Genomic DNA, 21,937 nt, shown 5'->3' with positions numbered 1-21,937 from the left:
ATCCATGGCCCCTTCCTAGGCTGTTAATTTCATCCTGCTGCTGTCTCCCTAGCCTTTGCTGGTTAGATTTTATAGGGGGACCCTATGTCAATTTTTTTTCTGGCGCCATCCCAGAGCTCTCATGCGGTTGTTGTGACATGTGACCTTTTCTGGGGTGGCTGAGAGATGATGTTTTTAGTCTACGAGGGGCCAATATGAATTGCCCCTTCCTAGGCTGTTAATATCATCCCGCAGCTGTCTGCCTAGCGTTTGCTGGTTAGATTTTAGAGGGGAACCCTATGTCAATTTTTTTCTGGCGCCGTCCCAGAGCTCTCATGCGGTTGTTGTGACATGTGACTCTGGCGCCCAGTCGGCTGATTGGACGCTGGAGTCACGTGTCACAACAACAGCACGGGAGCCTCGGGGAGAACAAGTGCCAGCACCGCGGGAACTGCGCCAGCACGGGAGGTGAGTATAGGCTTTTTTATTTTATCTGGGGCAAAGCGTGAGATATGAGAAGGGGTTGTCCTAGTAGTGGATAACTTCTTAGAACTAAAAAAAAAAAAAAAAAAAAAAAAAGTAAATTCAAATAAATTGGTGAAAAATAAAAAATATATATGAAAGGTAAGAATAAAGAAAACCTTTAGGCCACGTTCACACGGTGCGGGTTCCTCTGCGGGTTAATCCCGCAGCGGAATTGATAAATCTGCAGGGCAAAACCGCTGCGGTTATCCCTGCAGATTTATCGCGGTTTGTTCCGCGGTTTCCGCTGCGGGATTACTGCTGTACTATTGATGCTGCATATGCAGCAATATGCAGCATCAATAGTAATGTAAAAAATAATAAAAATTGGCTATACTCACCCTCTGATGTCGCGATCTCCTCGGCGCTGCAAGCGGCTGTGCCGACAAGGACCTTCATGACGTCACGGTCATGTGACCGCGGCGTCATCACGGTCATGTGACCGCGACGTCACCACAGGTCCTGTTCGGCACAGCAACTGAGACCGGACGCCGCGGGCAGCGCAGAGAGGTGAGTATAGCATTATTTTTTATTTTAATTCTTTTTTTACACCAAAATATGGTTCCCAGGGCCTGGAGGAGAGTCTCCTCTCCTCCACCCCGGGTACCATCGGCACATTATCCGCTTAACTTCCCGCAACGTGGGCACAGCCCCATGCGGGAAGTTAGCGGATCAATGCATTTCTATGGGTGCAGAATCGCTGCGATTCTGCACCAAGAAGTGACATGCTCCTTTTTTTCCGCAGAAAAGCCGCGCGGCTTTTTCCGCGGAAATCCGCAGCATGTGCACAGCGGGTTTTGTTTTCCATAGGGTAACATTGTACTTTACCCTGCATGGAAAACTGCTGCGGATCCGCAGTGTCAAATCCGCTGCGGATCCGCGGCAAAACCCGCAAAGTGTGAACATAGCCTTAGAAAATAAGTTAAAATGTTTTTATTTAGTAAAAGTCAAGAAAAATACACATATTGGTATCTTTTTAATTATTTAACTATAAATGGCTACATTTTTTTTTCCTAAATAGAACCCCCCTATTGCTAGTATAAATTATCACTTAAGATGTCTCAAAAACAATGCAATAAAAACAAGACCAACACATACAAAAACATTGCATTTATCTTAGTTTTGTATTTAGAATGTTGTGAAGCAAAAATGGACCTCCAGTTTGAAATGTTGTATAGTTCTTCTGATTAACTATGTTGCTTGCCTCATGTACAGGACATTGCAGTAGCTTAGGTATCCATGGTTATGACCACTCGTACAGTGACAGTTGTTAGTGGTCGTAACCATGGACGCCTAAGCTACTGCGATGCCCTGCACATGGGGTGAGCAACTAAGTAAATCAGAAGACCTATACTACATTTCAAATTGGAGGTATTAGCTAATATTTATTATTTTTACCCCTACTGAATTTTGGGATAGGATTTTGGAGATGCAAAAAGTATGGTCTAGACTGAATACATTTGTAGCAAACCCTCAGCAGTGAGACCTATTGGGTCTGTAGGGATTTTCAGCTATTGGATATTAACAAGAATATTCTCATTTGCTGACAGCAAGCAGAGCGCTTGGATACAAGGTGTAGACTGCAACTCCGAAGAAGTTTATTACATGGAGAAAAGTTCTAAAAAGTTTTGATTTGATTTAGTAGTTTTGAGCCGGTGTTGGTGGGGGGTCCAGATCCTGAGAGATCCTCCAGGGGGTCAAAGGAAGGACAGATGCGCTCAGCAAAGTGCTGTAAGGGCCGATTTAGTGCTCTTAAAGGTTCCCTGAGGGAACAGTGAGGATGTCGCGTGGGAAACTAAGTGCCCCCCATACTCCCTGGACATTGTGATATGTTACTTTTTGTTGCAGCTGCGCTGGAAGGACTGTGCTCTGCGTCTGTGATCCACCACTATCCGACCGGTACGGGAGGAAAGGTGGGCGCGCGCCGGACGCAGAACGTGGCGCTATCTGCTGATGCCGGCAAAAGGCACAGACCAGGTACGACGAAGGATCGTCGAGTTTGCTCTTTCCAGTCTCCAGCTTTTAAAGGGTTATTCTCATGGTGTCCTGTCGGATAGAGCTTGTAAATACGAGCACTTTTTAAATTTATTGTATGTTCAAATTTTCAGCCATTCTTAAGATATTAACACTTTTGCTTTTGTTTACATCTCGTTGTCTAGGAGACCGACCACCGCTACAGTCTAGCTGCGGTGGCCAAACGTGTGCAGCGTTTACTAGCTCTTTTGTGTTGAGCTTGTAAGTGCTGTTTTGATCACCTGAACGCACTGTTACCTCCTAATCCTGGGCAGCTTCAGTGCAGAGCCTACAGGATAGACAGCAGAGATGGTCGGTCTCCAAGGCAACGAGCTGGAAACAAAAAAAAGTAAAAGCGATAATATCTCAATAATGGCTGCAAATTTTATTGAACAGTAAATTGCAAAAGTTCTTATTTTTGCAAGTGCTATCAAACAATACTGATCTATGAAGATGGAAAAACCCTTTAAAACCAACACTGGTCGTTACTCTCTTACCTTTATCATGGGCTGATAACCTGGAGATGTTCACACGTCCTCAGCCCTTTTCTAACATGTGACATAGGTTCGTCTCATGTTGGAGAAAGGACTTGTTCCTCGGTGTTACGGGTTTATTCCCATCTTCATAGGTGGCTGTTATCGGATAGGGCTCGGGGGAAAAAAACTTTTTGTAATTTGCTGCTTATTACATTTTTTATCCGTTCTTGAGATATAAACACTTTACAGCTTGTTGCCCAGGAGACCGACCGCCGCTGCTGTTTAACTTGTAATCACAGTGCTGAAGCTGGAAGGGTTTAGGAGCGAAGAGCGCGCTCAAATGATCCAGGCCAAGCTCCGAGCAGCTTGTAAGAGCCCAAAATAATAATAAAAAAAAGCTTGTAAGCACCTCACATGTTTGGCCAACACTTCTAGACAGCAGGGGCGGTCGGTCTCCTAGGCAACGAGTGTTAAAAGGAAAGTGGAGACATCTCAAGAACAGCTTCAAATTTTAACAAGCAATAAATTGTAAAAGTGCTTGTTTTTACCAGCTCCATCAGACAATACTTATGTGAGGACAGGAGTAACCCTTTAATGCGGCATAGTATGGAGGTTAGTGATGAGCGAATAGCATTGTTGCTCGGGTCTCCCCCTCGGGTGGTCTCCGAGTGTTTGTAAGTGCTCGGACATGTAGTTTTCCTCACCTCAGCTGCATGATTTATGGCTGCTGGACAGCCTGAATACATGTGAGGATTCTGCAACAAACAGGCAACCCCCACATGTACTCTACCTGGCCAGCAGCTGTAAATCATGCATGTGAGAGGACGAAAACTACATGTCCGAGCAGAACGAAATACTCCATCACCCGAGCAACAATGCTATTCGCTCATCACTAATAGAGATGTATATAAAGATAAATTGTGTTTTTTTTGTTTTTTTTTTATGTATGTAAAATCCACAACCAGAGAAGGTTAAGTCAACCCCCTTCTCCCATTCTAAAAATAAAAAAAATAGAAAAAAAAAATAGAAAAAAAATGTGTGTGTGTGTATATATATATAGATAAAAGAAAAAAGACAAGGCGCCCCCAATGTGTCACACTGTTTAAAAAACACACATACAATCATTTGTAGGGAATGTGCTCACCTATTGGTGTTGTGAAACTAGGTCACAACTCCCAAGAAGGCATAATCGTAGCAGCAGGTCTCCACAAGAATCCAAAAGGATGCTGGAAGTAATAGTCTTAGGCGAACTGAAGACCGCGCACACGAGGTAGATTTAAGGTGGTTTATTGAAGCCTACGCGTTTCAAGAGCTATCTTGCTCTCTACTTCAGGGCATATAGTACAACACACAAATATGGGGTATATTTATACAAAAGGGAAGGGGAGGGGCCCCAAGGCCCTTGTATTATAATACATAAACACCTTTAAAACACATATCAATAACATATAAAATATATATTAATTATTATTAATGTCCTAGGTTATAAATAATAAAGAGTAATGTTTTTATATGTTATTGATATGTGTTTTAAAGGTGTTTATGTATTATAATACAAGGGCCTTGGGGCCCCTCCCCTTCCCTTTTGTATAAATATACCCCATATTTGTGTGTTGTACTATATGCCCTGAAGAAGAGAGCAAGATAGCTCTTGAAACGCGTAGGCTTCAATAAACCACCTTAAATCTACCTCGTGTGCGCGGTCTTCAGTTCGCCTAAGACTATATATATATATAGATAGTAATTTGTCATTGCTACTTTTATTTTTTTTTAAATTTATTTTACTCTCTTATGTAGCTCTTTGCATACATCTTCTCCTTCTCACTGTCCCCATTGGGGCTCACAATCTAGATCCCCTATCAGTTTGTCTATGGCGTGTGGAAGGAAACCCCCGCAAACACTGAGAGAACATACAAACTCCTTGCAGATGTCGTCTTTGGTTGAATTTGAACCCAGGACCCCAGTGCTGCAAGATCACTGCTAACCACTGGGCCACTGTGTGCTAACCACTGAGCCACTGTGTGCTAACCACTGAGCCACTGTACTTCTGTAAAAGTTGTCTATTAAAATATAATTTTTATTGATCGTAGTGCTAGAGGCAGAAGGAAAAAAGAAACAAAACCCAAAAACCCCAGAATTTCTGTATCCAGGTTATCTCACCTCCTTCACAAAAATAAAAAGCATTAAAAAAATCTTATATTTTATATTCAGCACGTCCTGCAAATGCCGCAGGTCCTCATAAAAAAAGAAATATATATATATATATATATATATATATATATATATATATATATATATATATATATATACACACACACACACACACACACACACACACACACACACACACACACACACACACACACACACACACACACACACACACACACACACACACACACACACACACACTATATAAATCTCTCTATACCACACAGGTTCGGTATCACTGTAATCGCACTGACACGGAGAATCACGTTATCGGGTCACTTTTACCACACAATGAACGACATAAGGAGGGCATGCAAAAAAAAAAAAAAAAAATCTTTTTATTTTTTTATTTTTTCACCCTTTTGGATTTTTTTTTTCTGTTTTTCTAGACTATAATTTGTCCTACAAAAAAAACATGCACCAGTGTAGACTGAAAATGTAAACCATTGTGGGGAGGAAGAAGCAAAAATGAAAAACATTGTTGCTGTAGGAAGTGGTTAAATCTCGGTAGAGCGTCCATGAATTTTCACTCTAGAGAAGGAAATAAAACGCTGCTAGACCCAGGGGGCAGGGGCCGCTCAGGCTGCTTCACAGATGAACCCCTTTTGCACCCATAGGGTATACCGTCCTTAGTGGGCATGTGGACATGGAAAAAAAAATACAAAGGTCCCTTTGTCATTAATTAAGAATTATATCAAGCACTCGTCTGCTGGTGTTAGTTGACTACAAGAGGAGCATGCTTTACACTGCAGCGCTGCTTTTTCAGATTAGCAGTTATATGGCCGGTCAAAGCTGATTATTTAATTTTTTTACAGAAATGATTATTAGACCAGATCACATTGAGACAGGACTGGAGATCTGCTCTAAACTACCCGTGTATAATCTTATCTTTATACCCATGTGGTGTGTTTTGGGAGTGGCACTAAATCTGTCTTTTCTTGCTTTTCATGGATCCAGGAGCTCAGGAGGTTCTCATAGATCCAGGTGGGTAAAAAAATAAATCCTGCGCCCCCTGCCGTGTAATGTATGGGCAGCCCAGAATCAGCTTGTGAATACAAGCCCTTTCTCAATTTACTGCTTCTTACGTTTTCCAGTCGATCTTGAGATGATAACACTTTTCTATTATTATTGTTTTTTGTTTCTTCTCAACATTAAAAGTCCTCACCTTTTTATCGGCAGGTTAGGTGATCACTCTGATCGGTGGGGTCCAACCATTAGATCTCTCACAAATCCTTAAACATTGGGCTCCAAATTGGCCCCTCGGATAGAGTGATGGCTGCACAGTCTCTGTGGGACTTATTCTGTGGGACATCACTCATTCCTTACTGCCATTCACTCTCCCCTTCCTTGGACATAATTGACATCCGGAGGTAGCGAGCGATCAACTGCAGTTCTGGCTTCCTTCAGATATCTTATTGGTCCGTAGGAGAGAACTGGAAGCCAGCGCTGATTCGCAGATTGCATTGTTGGGGGAGGATCTGAAGTGACCCTTCACGGTTGACCCAGTGTTTTCCAAATTAATCGATAGGGCGTTGCCGGCAACTGAGAATGACCAGACGGAGACGTATGAAAGGCAGATCTCTAACCCCCGTTTATTATGTCACCTCTTTTATGATTTTAGCAAGTTATACTTCAACCAATAGTATAAAATCACACTTGCAGCACTTAACCTATAAAAATGCAGGAAAACCGGAAACTACATATATGGCCGTGTCTACGTGGCATAGGAAAATAACATAACAGCATATGCGTCAAGGTCTCGCAGTACAATACACCCTCAGTCTCATATCTTGTCCAGGCTGGAACAATGTGGCTTTATAACAGCTATGAACTTTTACCTAATTAAATAACAGAATTTACCTGGTAAACAACAAGATGGAGTCACAAGCACCAAATGAAGCCCTTTAGTTTTGATCTTAGTTTAACCCTTCACAGCATGACATAATGTTGTCACGGGAGAGCCAGTGCCGACACTGCTGGAGCGACGCTGGCACCGGAGGAGAGTATGCATGTCTTTATTTTACTGTGATTGAGAAGGGGTTGTCCAAGTAGTGGACAACCCCTTTAAGCACCCCCATACACATTAGACTAATGTCAGTTGCACTCTCTGATATTGGGTTCGGACTGATTGTCAGGGGAGATACCCACTAGACACGTCCAATTTCTGACTACCGATCACATTGTTGTCCGGAAAAAAAAACATTGGTGGAGACAAAAAAAAAAAAAAAAATAATAGGAGTGCGTGGCCGAACTGTGTATGGGAACGATCGGCTGCAGCATGATTCAACCGACAGCCATCTGATGTGTATGGAGGCCTTTAACATGCCAGACACCACTAATCTTGGTATATGGAATTACACTTAAAGGGATTGTCCGCAGCTGTGGGTTCTGCATCCTGCAGCAGCTCTCGGCCCCTCCGGCTATTGCCGCCGTGTACCCACATATCACCGCCCCACTAAACCCTCGGCCTGTAACAGCCTATATTAGGGGGGCTCCTTCCACTCCGAACCCCCCAGTCAGCCTTACCTCAGCAATGGCTGATAACGGAGAGCAATAGATAACACTGATGAAGACACATGCCGTTAATAATATATATATATATTTCCAGGCGCTCTTTCCACCAGCGGGATAAACATGGACGCCAGCACCGAGATCGGACGCGCAAAGAACTGCCTGAGCCCCGACGATATCATCGAGAAGTACAAGGAGGCCATCTCCTACTACGGGAAGGTGGGCTGCCCTGCCGGGAGGTGTCATTAGAACTATGGGGGTCCGAGGTTTATCCAGCGCCTCTCACGGCCATTGGGAGGTGGAGAGACGAGCAGACATGGCGCCCGCCGGCTGTCCTTCATGCCGGCAGATGCTCTGCGCCCGACTACTGGGCACCTCTCCGCTCCCGACACTCTCACAAGGGGCGCTGGATTGCCCCTATATGTTGGGGAGGGGAAGATGTCTGCTATCGGCGACTCTCTTCTTAACCAAGTGTTGTGTTCAGTCCAAGGCGGCCGGAGTGATTGAGCTGGAGACCTGCGTGAAGGCCGTCCGGGTCCTGGCCATACAGAAGAGGAGCATGGAGGCTTCAGAGTTTCTCCAGAACGTGGTCTACATAAATCTGCGCCAGGTGAGCCCAAATCTCAACAATTCTGCTTGTGAATCTTAATCCGTCACTTTCTGACATTTTCTTGACTGTTCGTGAATGTCGTCTTTTGCAGCTGCAGTGTTAACAGTTGGCCATGAGGTGGCGCCAGAGCTTTATATATCGTGAATTATTATGTAGGGACTATGCTCTGATGTAGGTGCCCATACCTTAACCCCTTGACTGCTGCCTATATGTGCATTTATGGCAGCTGAATTAAGGGGTCTACAGAATAAGCCATGCATGGGTGTCCCGGTTACCCCGAAGCGGGTGTTCGGCTTTTTAATGACCACCTGCTGCTGTTGTAACTCTTTAGAGCACTATAGTTTAGACTGACGGCAGCATGTTTAACCCCTTAGCACATATGGATATATCGGTACGTCTCTTCCTTGGTCAGTGCTGGAGCCCCCTGCATGTGCGTGCGGCAGATGCCATCTGTGTTACCCGGCCAGCACATGCCCCTACTAGCAGTGAGTGGAGCTTCATTAATCATTAGGTGCTGCTGTCAATCACTGATACTGACGCATGGATCAGCTCTGATTGCCCCCCCACCATCTCGACATGATCGTGGGGTGCGGAGGGGTCATCATGGCAGCTGAAGGCCCACATGGCTGCTAACCTGCCAAGGTCAGCCACTGGGTGGTCTTCATAGGAGACAGTGATTTGTCCTATACATTGCCAATACTGCCGTATTTCAGTATAAAGAACCAAGCAATAAAATATCGGGGGCTTAAGGAGACTAAAAAAATAAAGTATAAATTAAAACAAAAAAGTTTGAGGAATTATAAAAAAAAAAACATAAAAAATGTGAATTGCCCCTTTTTTAATTTGCTGAAATTAAATAAAAAAAATATATATATTTGATTTAGCCGCGTCCGTAAAAGTCCGTTCTGTCAAAATGTAAAATGAATTAACCCGATCGGTAAACATCGTAAAGAGAAGGAAAAAAACAAAATTCCAGAATTACATTTTTTCTGACCCTACAAATTTGCAATTTTTTTTAACACCACATAGCATAAAAAAAATAAAATAAAGTGGGAAAATGAAAATTATGGCTCTTGGTCTTAGAAGAGGGGGGAGGAAAAATCAAAATGAAAAAAAAAAAATATTGCCTGGGAGTGAAGTTAAAGGGAACACCCTCTTTCTATGGGAACCCTGCGCCGTCACCCTGGCTACTTATAAAGGCCCCCAGGACTCCTGTACGTATGGCCGATAATTAGGGTACAGTTGCCATATGGCTAGGGCCGGGAGTGATTATGTCGTGGTTTTCAGTCACCTGACTGCTGAGCCCTGTGATTAGCTGCAGCGGTCACATGACTGAAAGGTGAAGTTACCAGATGCACGCTCCTGTTACGTCTTGTTCCACCTTGTGATTGGCTGCAGCGTTCACATGACTGAAATGTGACGTTACCAGATGCACGCTCCTGTTACGTCTTGTTCCAGCTTGTGATTAGCTGCAGCGTTCACATGACTGAAGGATGAAGTTACCAGATGCACGCTCCTGTTACGTCTTGTTCCATCTTGTGATTGGCTGCAGCGTTCACATGACTGAAATGTGACGTTACCAGATGCACGCTCCTGTTACGTCTTGTTCCAGCTTGTGATTAGCTGCAGCGTTCACATGACTGAAGGATGAAGTTACCAGATGCACGCTCCTGTTACGTCTTGTTCCAGCTTGTGATTAGCTGCAGTGGTCACATGACTGAAATGTGACGTTACCAGATGCACGCTCCTGTTACATCTTGCTCCAGCTTGTGATTGGCTGCAGCAGTCAGATGACTGAAGGATGAAGTTACCAGATGCACGCTCCTGTTACGTCTTGTTCCATCTTGTGATTGGCTGCAGCGTTCACATGACTGAAATGTGACTTTACCAGATGCACGCTCCTGTTACGTCTTGTTCCAGCTTGTGATTAGCTGCAGCGTTCACATGACTGAAGGATGAAGTTACCAGATGCACGCTCCTGTTACGTCTTGTCCCAGCTTGTGATTAGCTGCAGCGGTCACATGACTGAAATGTGACGTTACCAGATGCACGCTCCTGTTACGTCTTGTTCCAGCTTGTGATTAGCTGCAGCGTTCACATGACTGAAGGATGAAGTTACCAGATGCACGCTCCTGTTACGTCTTGTCCCAGCTTGTGATTAGCTGCAGCGGTCACATGACTGAAATGTGACGTTACCAGATGCACGCTCCTGTTACGTCTTGTTCCAGCTTGTGATTAGCTGCAGCGTTCACATGACTGAAGGATGAAGTTACCAGATGCACGCTCCTGTTACGTCTTGTCCCAGCTTGTGATTAGCTGCAGCGGTCACATGACTGAAATGTGACGTTACCAGATGCACGCTCCTGTTACGTCTTGTTCCAGCTTGTGATTAGCTGCAGCGTTCACATGACTGAAGGATGAAGTTACCAGATGCACGCTCCTGTTACGTCTTGTCCCAGCTTGTGATTGGCTGCAGCGGTCAGATGACTGAAGCATGAGTCCTCATCATTTCTGGGTGGGAGCACAGGGGTTTCCCCTGGTAATATTTTTGTACGCCCCGTCCCTGCATGGAGCGGAGCTTTTATGCTGCTGCCTCTTATAGATATATCCTTCTCTACTTCTGGAGCCCTCGCTGCAGTGCTTGTTACAGTGTGTCGGTGCTGTGCATTGTGAGCTGGACGCGCCACTAATGCTCTTCAGCCTCCGGATGTAAACCTGAAGGATCTCATTCACTGACAGCAAGCAGAGAACATGGCAGAATAGCGAGCGTGCTGTCCTGTCGTTGTCCTGTTCAGGTGACGAGACCCCCACATCAGGACATTTGAAAGGACAGGACTCCTGCAGCCATTACTGGAAATATAATCTATTGTTCTCTGTTATCAGCAATCTCAGGCGGATGAGAGGTTAATGAATTCCTGTTCTCCACTTTGGTATTTCAGTCAGGGAAATGGTTGGAGGAGGTGTCCGTCAAGGGGATGTTCCATGATCCTGAGCTATGACTATTGTTCCCTGTTATCAGCCAAACCATATCCCAATATACATCAAAATATGTCTATTGCTAAGACTGTAGTGGTTACCCATAGCAACCAATCAGAGCTCAGCTTTCATTTCTGAAAAGGCTCTGAAAATATGAAAGCTGAGCTCTGATTGGTTGCTAAGGGCAACAGTGAGGCAGCCTTGAGAAATGAGGCCTACTGTAAACGGTCTCAAAGATTCACAGTCACTTTTTTGTTCTTTCTTTTTTACCTTTCTGTCACTTCTCAGCTACCTTGGATGCCAGAGAGAAGGAATAAAAATACTGTAACTAATAATAAGCTAATATTAATATTAACCTCTTGGTAATATCAAGTGTGAGAGCGATGTTGTAGGAGGCTTTAACGTGGAAGCGCCTCTGTTCTTACGGCCATCGGACCCCCTGAGAAATGCAGTCAGAGGGTACCGATTGGTTGTCATGGCAGTTGGGGTCCTACCGAAGGCCCCACGTCAGCCGAGCTGGTGTAGATTTCTGCATTTCAGAACACACAACAATACAAAAAAAAAAATATATATATATATATATATATATATATATATATATATATATATATATATATATATATATATATATATATATACTGTATATATAAAATAAAGATTATTAAGATTACTATACTATGACAGATCACAGTATAAACAAGGTTAATAAAAAAATGATAAAAAAGTCATACAAATAATGTAAAGTAATAATGTACTTGTTCCCACAACTGTAAAAATAAAAAAATATATATATTTGGTAAATTACTGCTTGTGTAATTGTCCAAACTCATAAAATACCAAAACAAAGTGAACATCGAAACAGGGTAAAAAAATGGTAATGACAGAATTACTATATATTTTTGTCACGTCATCTCCCAAAAAAATAGAATAAAAAAAATTCGTGAAGACATCTGGACCCCAAAATGTAAAAAAAAAAAAAAAAATAGCCATGACTCCGCTCTCTGAACCGAAAAAAAAATTAATTAAAAATTCTGGCTTCCAGAATATACTACCTGTAGTAATTAAAAAAACCATTTTTTTTGGGGGGGGAGAAATTTTATATTAAGTAAAACACCAATAAATTTGGTCTCGCCATAATCCTAGACTCCTGTAGTACTAAGATACCACAAAGTCAACCTCATAAAAAAACAAAATAAAACCCAAAAAACAAAATGGCAGGATTACATTCATTTTTTATTTTTTTTTTAATTTTTCTCCTTTTGTGGAATTTTTTTTTTCCATTTTTCACTACATTATATGGTGAAGTAAATGGTGCAGTTCGAAACTTCAACTCTTCCTAAGAAGAAAAAAACAAAAACAAAACAAAACAAAACAAGGGCTCTTATGGCTATGTACACTGAAGAATACAAAAATGTTTTGGCTCTTGGAAGAAAAAGAGGAAAAAACAAAAGCACAGAAATAAAAAAAAAAATAAATAAAAATAAAATAAAAATTGCCCAGTCATTAAAGGGTTAAAATGGATTTTCTTGTGGGATCCACACTTAGAACCTTTTGGAAGTTGAGTGAAACGTGCCCTTATTAGTCTATCTTCTATCGGCTTAGGTGCGTTCAGTGTCGAGACAGCTGCGAGCGTCTGCTGTGGAAATGTACAGTACATTGCTATAGGAAAGAGATGCCGCAGTGTAAAGCATGGAGGATAAATTAGAAACGGGGTGATTTTAGACCGGGTAGTCCTAGCCCTGTAATGATTAATCCCAGTGGTTTGCTTTTTTGTAGCTTTCGGAGGAGGAGAAGATTCAGCGATACAGTGTTCTCTCCGAGCTTTACGAGCTCATCGGCTTCCATCGAAAATCTGCTTTTTTCAAGAGGGTAGCTGCAATGCAGTGCGTCGCTCCTACGATCCCGGAGCCCGGCTGGAAGGCTTGCTACAAGCTGCTCCTGGAGACATTACCCGGCTATAGTTTATCACTGGACCCAAAAGATTTCAGCCAAGGTAATACGCTCATCCAGTCACATCCAGAGTTGCTTCCCAAACCATATGCTGCAGCGTTGTTGCAATGCTCCATGTGTGGTCCTTTAAAAGCTGCTTTCAACTGCTGCAAAGCATAAATCCGTGCAGTATTTTGAAATAATTGGCATATGGGACTTTCTCTGTCTGAGCCACTCTACACCCCTCCCCCATAATACAGGCAAATTGCAGTACTTGATCTATTTGAATATTGTTAGGGATTTCTGCTGAGCAGCAATTGAAAGCAGCTATTAAAGGAGAACTGTGCATTGAATCTGCACTGCAGCATAGTACAGCATCCACCTAAGCAACAACAACTTTTAAGATTGAGTTGCTAAGAAAGCAGTGATAACAACTTTAAACTATCTTTTTTTCAGTTATACATAATAAAGCATAAGGAAAAAGTATTTTTTTGTAATTATTTTTTATCTTTTGAAACATTTCATTGAAAAAAATTTTTTTGTTCTATTATCCTCCAAGCATTGCAAGCTTTGAAACTTTTATAATATACTTAATTGCTTTATTTTAGTTTCTTCTCTCCGAAACACTATGCTGTAATTCTGTTTTAATGCCCTTTAGAGGCTGCATTTAACTGCTGCTCAGCAAAGTTATCTACACTGTATTCAAACTGTCTGTTTTTGGAATTGATCTGTCTAATTATGGGGTGAGGATCAGAGAGGCTCAGACATGGAAAGACTCTTATACTGACTGATCGACTACAATGCATGGATGCCTGCTGAGCAACAACTAAAAGCAGCTTCTAAAGGAGCATGAACTTGGCATTGAAACAGCAAGGGGTTTTCCAGGTTTGGGGTTCAAGTCTTTAGTTACTCTATGTGGCTTCAGACTTGTGAATCCAGGATTCTCTAGTGTTCTGACACTGGGGAATCCAGGATTCACAAGTCTGCAGCCACATAGAGACCCTGTCACCCGAGACTACTGTATATACAAAACAGGAGACATGGGGCTGCGGTATATACATCACATAGGAGACATCGAGACTGCCGTATACTCACAACAGGAGACATGGGGCTGCAGTATATACATCACATAGGAGACATCGAGACTGCCGTATACTCGCAACAGGAGACATCGAGACTGCTGTATACTCACAACAGGAGACATGGGACTGCGGTATGTACATCACATAGGAGACACACAAACAGGAGATGTGGGGCTGCGGCACAGACTCCACAGCAGACATGGGGCTGTGGCACAGAGATCAGGAGGAGATGCTGCAACTATTGTCCCCAGGAACCTGCCCTGGGTCCAGAGAAAAGGTCATTGAGGTCTTGGGCCTGAGGTTCCCCACCCCTGTGTTATACGGTCAATGTCAAATATTAAATATGTATATATAATTTTTTTTTTTTAGATAAAAGAACTAAAAATGTGTTAACCTTAAGGAGTTGTTCAGGACTAAGCTATTCTGGTAGGATAGGGCGTAAATATCAGAACAGTCGGGGGGGTCCCATACCAGGAATCACCACTGATCAGCTGTTAATCAGTCAGTGTGCGGAGTTATAACTCTACAGCGCCGTGCAGTGGACGTTCCTGGGTAATGCAGTTCACTTCTGTAACTATAAAAAGGAAAAAAAAAAAGCTAAAAAAAAAAATCAAAAAATTAAAAGAAAAATAAGGAATGGTCGTATTGTCTCGGTAATTTGTTTTCTGCCCGTAGACACCATGTTTTCCATAGAAACCTGCGCACACAGATATTTCAGCAGCTTTTCTCCGCTCCCTATAATCTCACTAAGGAGCGTTTAATGTTCTTCTTTTGTCAGCGACATGAAAGCCTTCGCCACGGTTGCTTTCTCAATTTTTTTTCTGTTTTTTTTTTTTATTTTTATTTTTATTTTAAAGGCAGGAGTTGCTGAAGTATAAAAGCTTTTATAAATCTGCGTTTAATATTTTAATTTCATTTTGTGGTCGCTGGCAGCAAAGCGCGGCTCCTAATCTGTTTAAGAAGCAAAACAAAAGTGGGAGCGAGAAGAAAAGCAAAATCATCTCTGGTGTGACTCTGCCTGAGAGAGTGCGCAGCTCCGGAGAAAATGAATTCTGGATTATTGGGGTAGAGAAGCCGGATTGATGATAGAATTTATTAAGACGTTCAGCACGGTGGAACGGAGCCAAGGCGCGGGGTACTGCGGGAGTCGACTCATAAACACAAATTTGGGGAATAAATTGTAATAGATTATAAATTACCTTTCCTCCTGCCAAAGATGAGTTGACTGTGATGCAGCTAGCAGCCACTAGGGGGAGCTCATGGTTTCCATTGATTTAATAGGTGCTGTGTTGAGAGCTCCCCCTAGTGGTGGCTACAGACAGGATTTTTGTCATTGCACAATCTGCTTGATCGACCCAATTCATGGGCGACCCCTCGGGTTCTCCTCATCTTGTCTGATAACAGAGGTTTTTATGCCCCCTCTCCAGGTGCTCACCGAGGATGGGCAGCCGTGCAGATGCGGTTATTGCATGAGCTCGTGTACGCCTCCCGGAGGATGGGCAACCCGGCCCTGTGTGTTCGCCATCTGTCCTTCCTATTGCAGACCATGCTGGACTTCTTGTCTGATCAGGGTAAGTGTCACCATCACTCCACAAACTAAGTGGTACAGAAGCGTCCATAGCCAAGGAGGCGTCACCCTGCAATATTCCTGCCAGGTAATTTTTTTTTGAAGCCCCAATAAAATTTGAAAAATAAGTTCCACTGTTAAATCCTGTATTATACCTCAGAGCAGCACTCACTATTCTGCTGCTGGTGTCACAGGCTGTAACTCGGGGTCAGTACAGGACCAGTAATGTATGTACACAGTGACTGCACCAGCAGAATAGTGAGTGCAGCTCTGGGGTATAATACAGGATGTAACTCAGGATCAGTAATGTAATGTATGCACACAGTGACTGCACCAGCAGAATAGTGAGTGCAGCTCTGGGGTATAATACAGGAGGTAACTCAGGATCAGTAATGTAATGTATGTACACAGTGACTGCACCAGCAGAATAGTGAGTGCAGCTCTGGAGTATAATACAGGAGGTAACTCAGGATCAGTAATGTAATGTATGTACACAGTGACTGCACCAGCAGAATAGTGAGCGCAGCTCTGGAGTATAATACAGGATGTAACTCATGATCAGTAGTGTAATGTATATACACAGTGACTGCACCAGCAGAATAATGAATGCAGCTCTGGAGTATAATGCAGGATGTAACTTAGGATCAGTAATGTAATGTATGTACACAGTGACTGTACCAGCAGAATAGAGAGTGCAGCTCTGGAGTATAATACAGGATGTAACTTGTAACTCAGGATCAGTAATGTACTGTATGTACACAGTGACTGCACCAGCAGAATAATGAGTGCAGCTCTGGGGTATAATACAGGATGTAACTCAGGGCCAGTAATGTAATGTATGTACACAGTGACTGCACCAGCAGAATAGTGAGTGCAGCTCTGGGGTATAATACAGGATGTAACTCAGGATCAGTAATGTAATGTATGTACACAGTGACTGCACCAGCAGAATAGTGAGTGCAGCTCTGGAGTATAATACAGGAGGTAACTCAGGATCAGTAATGTAATGTATGTACACAGTGACTGCACCAGCAGAATAGTGAGTGCAGCTCTGGAGTATAATACAGGATGTAACTCAGGATCAGTAATGTAATGTATGTACACAGTGACTGCACCAGCAGAATAGTGCGTGCAGCTCTGGAGGATAATACAGGATGTAACTCAGGATCAGTAATGTAATGTATGTGCACAGTGACTGCACCAGCAGAATAGTGAGTGCAGCTCTGGAGTATAATACAGGAGGTAACTCAGGATCAGTAATGTAATGTATGTACACAGTGACTGCACCAGCAGAATAGTGAGCGCAGCTCTGGAGTATAATACAGGATGTAACTCAGGGTCAGTAATGTAATGTATGTACACAGTGACTGCACCAGCAGAATAGTGAGTGCAGCTCTGGGGTATAATACAGGATGTAACTCAGGATCAGTAATGTAATGTATGTACACAGTGACTGCACCAGCAGAATAGTGAGTGCAGCTCTGGAGTATAATACAGGATGTAACTCAGGATCAGTAATGTAATGTATGTACACAGTGACTGAACCAGCAGAATAGTGAGTGCAGCTCTGGGGTATAATACAGGGTGTAAGTCAGGATCAGTAATGTATGTACACAGTGACTGCACCAGCAGAATAGTGAGTGCAGCTCTGGGGTATAATACCGGATGTAACTCAGGATCAGTAATGTAATGTATGTACACAGTGACTGAACCAGCAGAATAGTGAGTGCAGCTCTGGGGTATAATACAGGGTGTAAGTCAGGATCAGTAATGTAATGTATGTACACAGTGACTGCACCAGCAGAATAGTGAGTGCAGCTCTGGTGTATAATACAGAATGTAACTCAGGATCAGTAATGTAATGTATGTACACAGTGACTGAACCAGCAGAATAGTGAGTGCAGCTCTGGGGTATAATACAGGATATAACTCAGGATCAGTAATGTAATGTATGTACACAGTGACTGCACCAGCAGAATAGTGAGTGCAGCTCTGGGGTATAATACAGGATATAACTCAGGATCAGTAATGTAATGTATGTACACAGTGACTGCACCAGCAGAATAGTGAGTGCAGCTCTGGGGTATAATACAGAGTGTAACTCAGGATCAGTAATGTAATGTATGTACACAGTGACTGCACCAGCAGAATAGTGAGCGCAGCTCTGGAGTATAATACAGGATGTAACTCAGGGTCAGTAATGTAATGTATGTACACAGTGACTGCACCAGCAGAATAGTGAGTGCAGCTCTGGGGTATAATACAGGATGTAACTCAGGATCAGTAATGTAATGTATGTACACAGTGACTGCACAAGCAGAATAGTGAGTGCAGCTCTGGGGTATAATACAGAGTGTAACTCAGGATCAGTAATGTAATGTATGTACACAGTGACTGCACCAGCAGAATAGTGAGTGCAGCTCTGGAGTATAATACAGAGTGTAACTCAGGATCAGTAATGTATGTACACAGTGACTGCACCAGCAGAATAGTGAGTGCAGCTCTGGGGTATAATACAGGGTGTAAGTCAGGATCAGTAATGTAATGTATGTACACAGTGACTGCACCAGCAGAATAGTGAGTGCAGCTCTGGGGTATAATACAGGATGTAACTCAGGATCAGTAATGTAATGTATGTACACAGTGACTGCACAAGCAGAATAGTGAGTGCAGCTCTGGGGTATAATACAGAGTGTAACTCAGGATCAGTAATGTAATGTATGTACACAGTGACTGCACCAGCAGAATAGTGAGTGCAGCTCTGGAGTATAATACAGAGTGTAACTCAGGATCAGTAATGTATGTACACAGTGACTGCACCAGCAGAATAGTGAGTGCAGCTCTGGGGTATAATACAGGGTGTAAGTCAGGATCAGTAATGTAATGTATGTACACAGTGACTGCACCAGCAGAATAGTGAGTGCAGCTCTGGGGTATAATACAGGATGTAACTCAGGATCAGTAATGTAATGTATGTACACAGTGACTGAACCAGCAGAATAGTGAGTGCAGCTCTGGGGTATAATACAGGGTGTAAGTCAGGATCAGTAATGTATGTACACAGTGACTGCACCAGCAGAATAGTGAGTGCAGCTCTGGGGTATAATACAGGATGTAACTCAGGATCAGTAATGTAATGTATGTACACAGTGACTGAACCAGCAGAATAGTGAGTGCAGCTCTGGGGTATAATACAGGGTGTAAGTCAGGATCAGTAATGTATGTACACAGTGACTGCACCAGCAGAATAGTGAGTGCAGCTCTGGGGTATAATACAGAATGTAACTCAGGATCAGTAATGTAATGTATGTACACAGTGACTGAACCAGCAGAATAGTGAGTGCAGCTCTGGGGTATAATACAGGGTGTAAGTCAGGATCAGTAATGTAATGTATGTACACAGTGACTGCACCAGCAGAATAGTGAGTGCAGCTCTGGTGTATAATACAGAATGTAACTCAGGATCAGTAATGTAATGTATGTACACAGTGACTGAACCAGCAGAATAGTGAGTGCAGCTCTGGGGTATAATACAGGATATAACTCAGGATCAGTAATGTAATGTATGTACACAGTGACTGCACCAGCAGAATAGTGAGTGCAGCTCTGGGGTATAATACAGGATATAACTCAGGATCAGTAATGTAATGTATGTACACAGTGACTGCACCAGCAGAATAGTGAGTGCAGCTCTGCAGTATAATACTAGATTTATGATGGAATATTCGCTCTAATATGCAGTAGACTCTTTAAGATGCGGCTTTCCTTGGTTTCGTGCTCCTGTATTCCTCGGGTTGGGTTTATTCTATGTAGTACGGCAGTGTGAGGATTCGGTGCATGGAATGATGGCTTTCAGTCTCGCCATGGCCGTCATTCAGTACCACGCCGTCTCGTATTGTGAGGGCCGAGGATTGTTCTCGTCAGGATAAATGAAGTCTCCCATCCCTCATGTTAAATTAAAAGGAAAATCACAATTGGCGATGACGAGCTTCCCCGTCGCTTCATGTGTGACGTTACCGGCAGAGAAGTTCAGGTCTCGGGGTTTGTCGGCCACCGGCCTCGCTTATGTGTTAGATAATCGCCTAAGTAACAATTCCTCAGTGTGTAATAATCAGCCGGGACAGGAGGAAGTGATGGGGTGACATGTGAGGCCCACGGTGCTGATCGCAGGGCCGGCCGCTCTCTTGTCTGCTCTCTGGACCGCCATGTCACACATCGCTGCCCCCGATGACTTTTTGGTGCGACCCCCATCTTACACCCATACACATTAACATGGAGTCGCCCCTCTGCAGAGCTGACGGCTCCGCTCTTCTGGGAGAGATGTTGGAGGCACATGTGGGGGTTTTGCCCCTTCATCCAGAAGATGATTTGTGGGGTCAGACCCTGATGTTGGGGGAGGCCGGGGTCACACTCTCCAGGATAGGTGTGGGCTGAGGTCCGGGCTCGGTGCGGCCGCTCATGGTCCCCCCATGTCTGTATGGAGCTTGTGCACTGGGCACCGTCATGGGGGGCAGAGAAGGGTCTTCCCCAAACTGTTCCCACAAAGATGAAACTACAAGTGTCCACAATGTCTTGTGCTGAAGATGATGGTTTCCCTTTTCTGGAGCTGAGTGTCTGAGGCCGCCCCCTAATAACATCCCCCAAAGCATTATCCTCCTCCACCATCTGTACAGGGGCACAATGCAGTCAGGGGGTGACGTCCTCCTGGAATCACAAAACCAAGATTCCTCCATCAGACGCAGATAGAGAAGTGCGATCCGTCACTGCACAGAACACGTCTCCTCCAGAGTCCAGTGTTGGCGGCTTTACACCACTCCATCCGACGCTCGGCATTGTGCTTGGTGATGTACGGCTGAACCCGTCTATCTCTATTATCGGGGCCGTCTCTCCATGTATCTCTATTATCGGGGGCCGTCTCTCCATGTATCTCTATTATCGGGGCCGTCTCTCCTTGTATCTCTATTATCGGGGCCGTCTCTCCTTGTATCTCTATTATCGGGGCTGTCTCTCCTTGTATCTCTATTATCGGGGCTGTCTCTCCCTGTATCTCTATTATCGGGGCCGTCTCTCCATGTATCTCTATTATCGGGGCCGTCTCTCCATGTATCTCTATTATCGGGGCCTTCTCTCCATGTATCTCTATTATCGGGGCCGTCTCTCCATGTATCTCTATTATCGGGGGCCGTCTCTCCTTGTATCTCTATTATCGGGGCCGTCTCTCCATGTATCTCTATTATCGGGGGCCGTCTCTCCATGTATCTCTATTATCGGGGGCCGTCTCTCCATGTATCTCTATTATCGGGGCCGTCTCTCCTTGTATCTCTATTATCGGGGCCGTCTCTCCTTGTATCTCTATTATCGGGGCCGTCTCTCCTTGTATCTCTATTATCGGGGCTGTCTCTCCCTGTATCTCTATTATCGGGGGCCTTCTCTCCATGTATCTCTATTATCGGGGGCCTTCTCTCCATGTATCTCTATTATCAGGGCCGTCTCTCCATGTATCTCTATTATCGGGGCCGTCTCTCCTTGTATCTCTATTATCGGGGCTGTCTCTCCCTGTATCTCTATTATCGGGGGCCTTCTCTCCATGTATCTCTATTATCGGGGGCCTTCTCTCCATGTATCTCTATTATCAGGGCCGTCTCTCCATGTATCTCTATTATCGGGGGCCGTCTCTCCATGTATCTCTATTATCGGGCTGTCTCTCCATGTATCTCTATTATCGGGGCCGTCTCTCCATGTATCTCTATTATCGGGGCCGTCTCTCCATGTATCTCTATTATCGGGGCCGTCTCTCCTTGTATCTCTATTATCGGGGCCGTCTCTCCTTGTATCTCTATTATTGGGGCCGTCTCTCCTTGTATCTCTATTATCGGGGCTGTCTCTCCCTGTATCTCTATTATCGGGGGCCTTCTCTCCATGTATCTCTATTATCGGGGGCCTTCTCTCCATGTATCTCTATTATCGGGGCCGTCTCTCCTTGTATCTCTATTATCGGGGCCGTCTCTCCTTGTATCTCTATTATCGGGGCCGTCTCTCCATGTATCTCTATTATCGGGGG

At 43.9% G+C, this 21,937-nt stretch overlaps 1 protein-coding gene across 2 annotated transcripts in view; it reads left to right on the top strand.

Annotated features, from left to right (window-relative positions):
* The window catches only part of TRAPPC9 (trafficking protein particle complex subunit 9), a 576,113-nt gene that overhangs the window by 29,235 nt on the left and 524,941 nt on the right, over positions 1 to 21,937 (top strand). For both annotated transcript variants that reach the window (XM_077271277.1, XM_077271278.1), the window contains exons 4-9: positions 2,350 to 2,478; positions 6,159 to 6,185; positions 7,810 to 7,931; positions 8,197 to 8,322; positions 13,075 to 13,291; positions 15,737 to 15,880. In XM_077271277.1, the coding sequence (XP_077127392.1) occupies positions 2,350 to 2,478; positions 6,159 to 6,185; positions 7,810 to 7,931; positions 8,197 to 8,322; positions 13,075 to 13,291; positions 15,737 to 15,880 (765 nt within the window). The remainder of the gene's footprint in view (positions 1 to 2,349; positions 2,479 to 6,158; positions 6,186 to 7,809; positions 7,932 to 8,196; positions 8,323 to 13,074; positions 13,292 to 15,736; positions 15,881 to 21,937) is intronic.

The sequence above is a fragment of the Ranitomeya variabilis genome, chromosome 6 (genome assembly GCF_051348905.1).
Source record: "Ranitomeya variabilis isolate aRanVar5 chromosome 6, aRanVar5.hap1, whole genome shotgun sequence".
Taxonomy (NCBI): domain Eukaryota; kingdom Metazoa; phylum Chordata; class Amphibia; order Anura; family Dendrobatidae; genus Ranitomeya; species Ranitomeya variabilis.
This window is presented reverse-complemented; position numbering and strand designations above follow the sequence as displayed.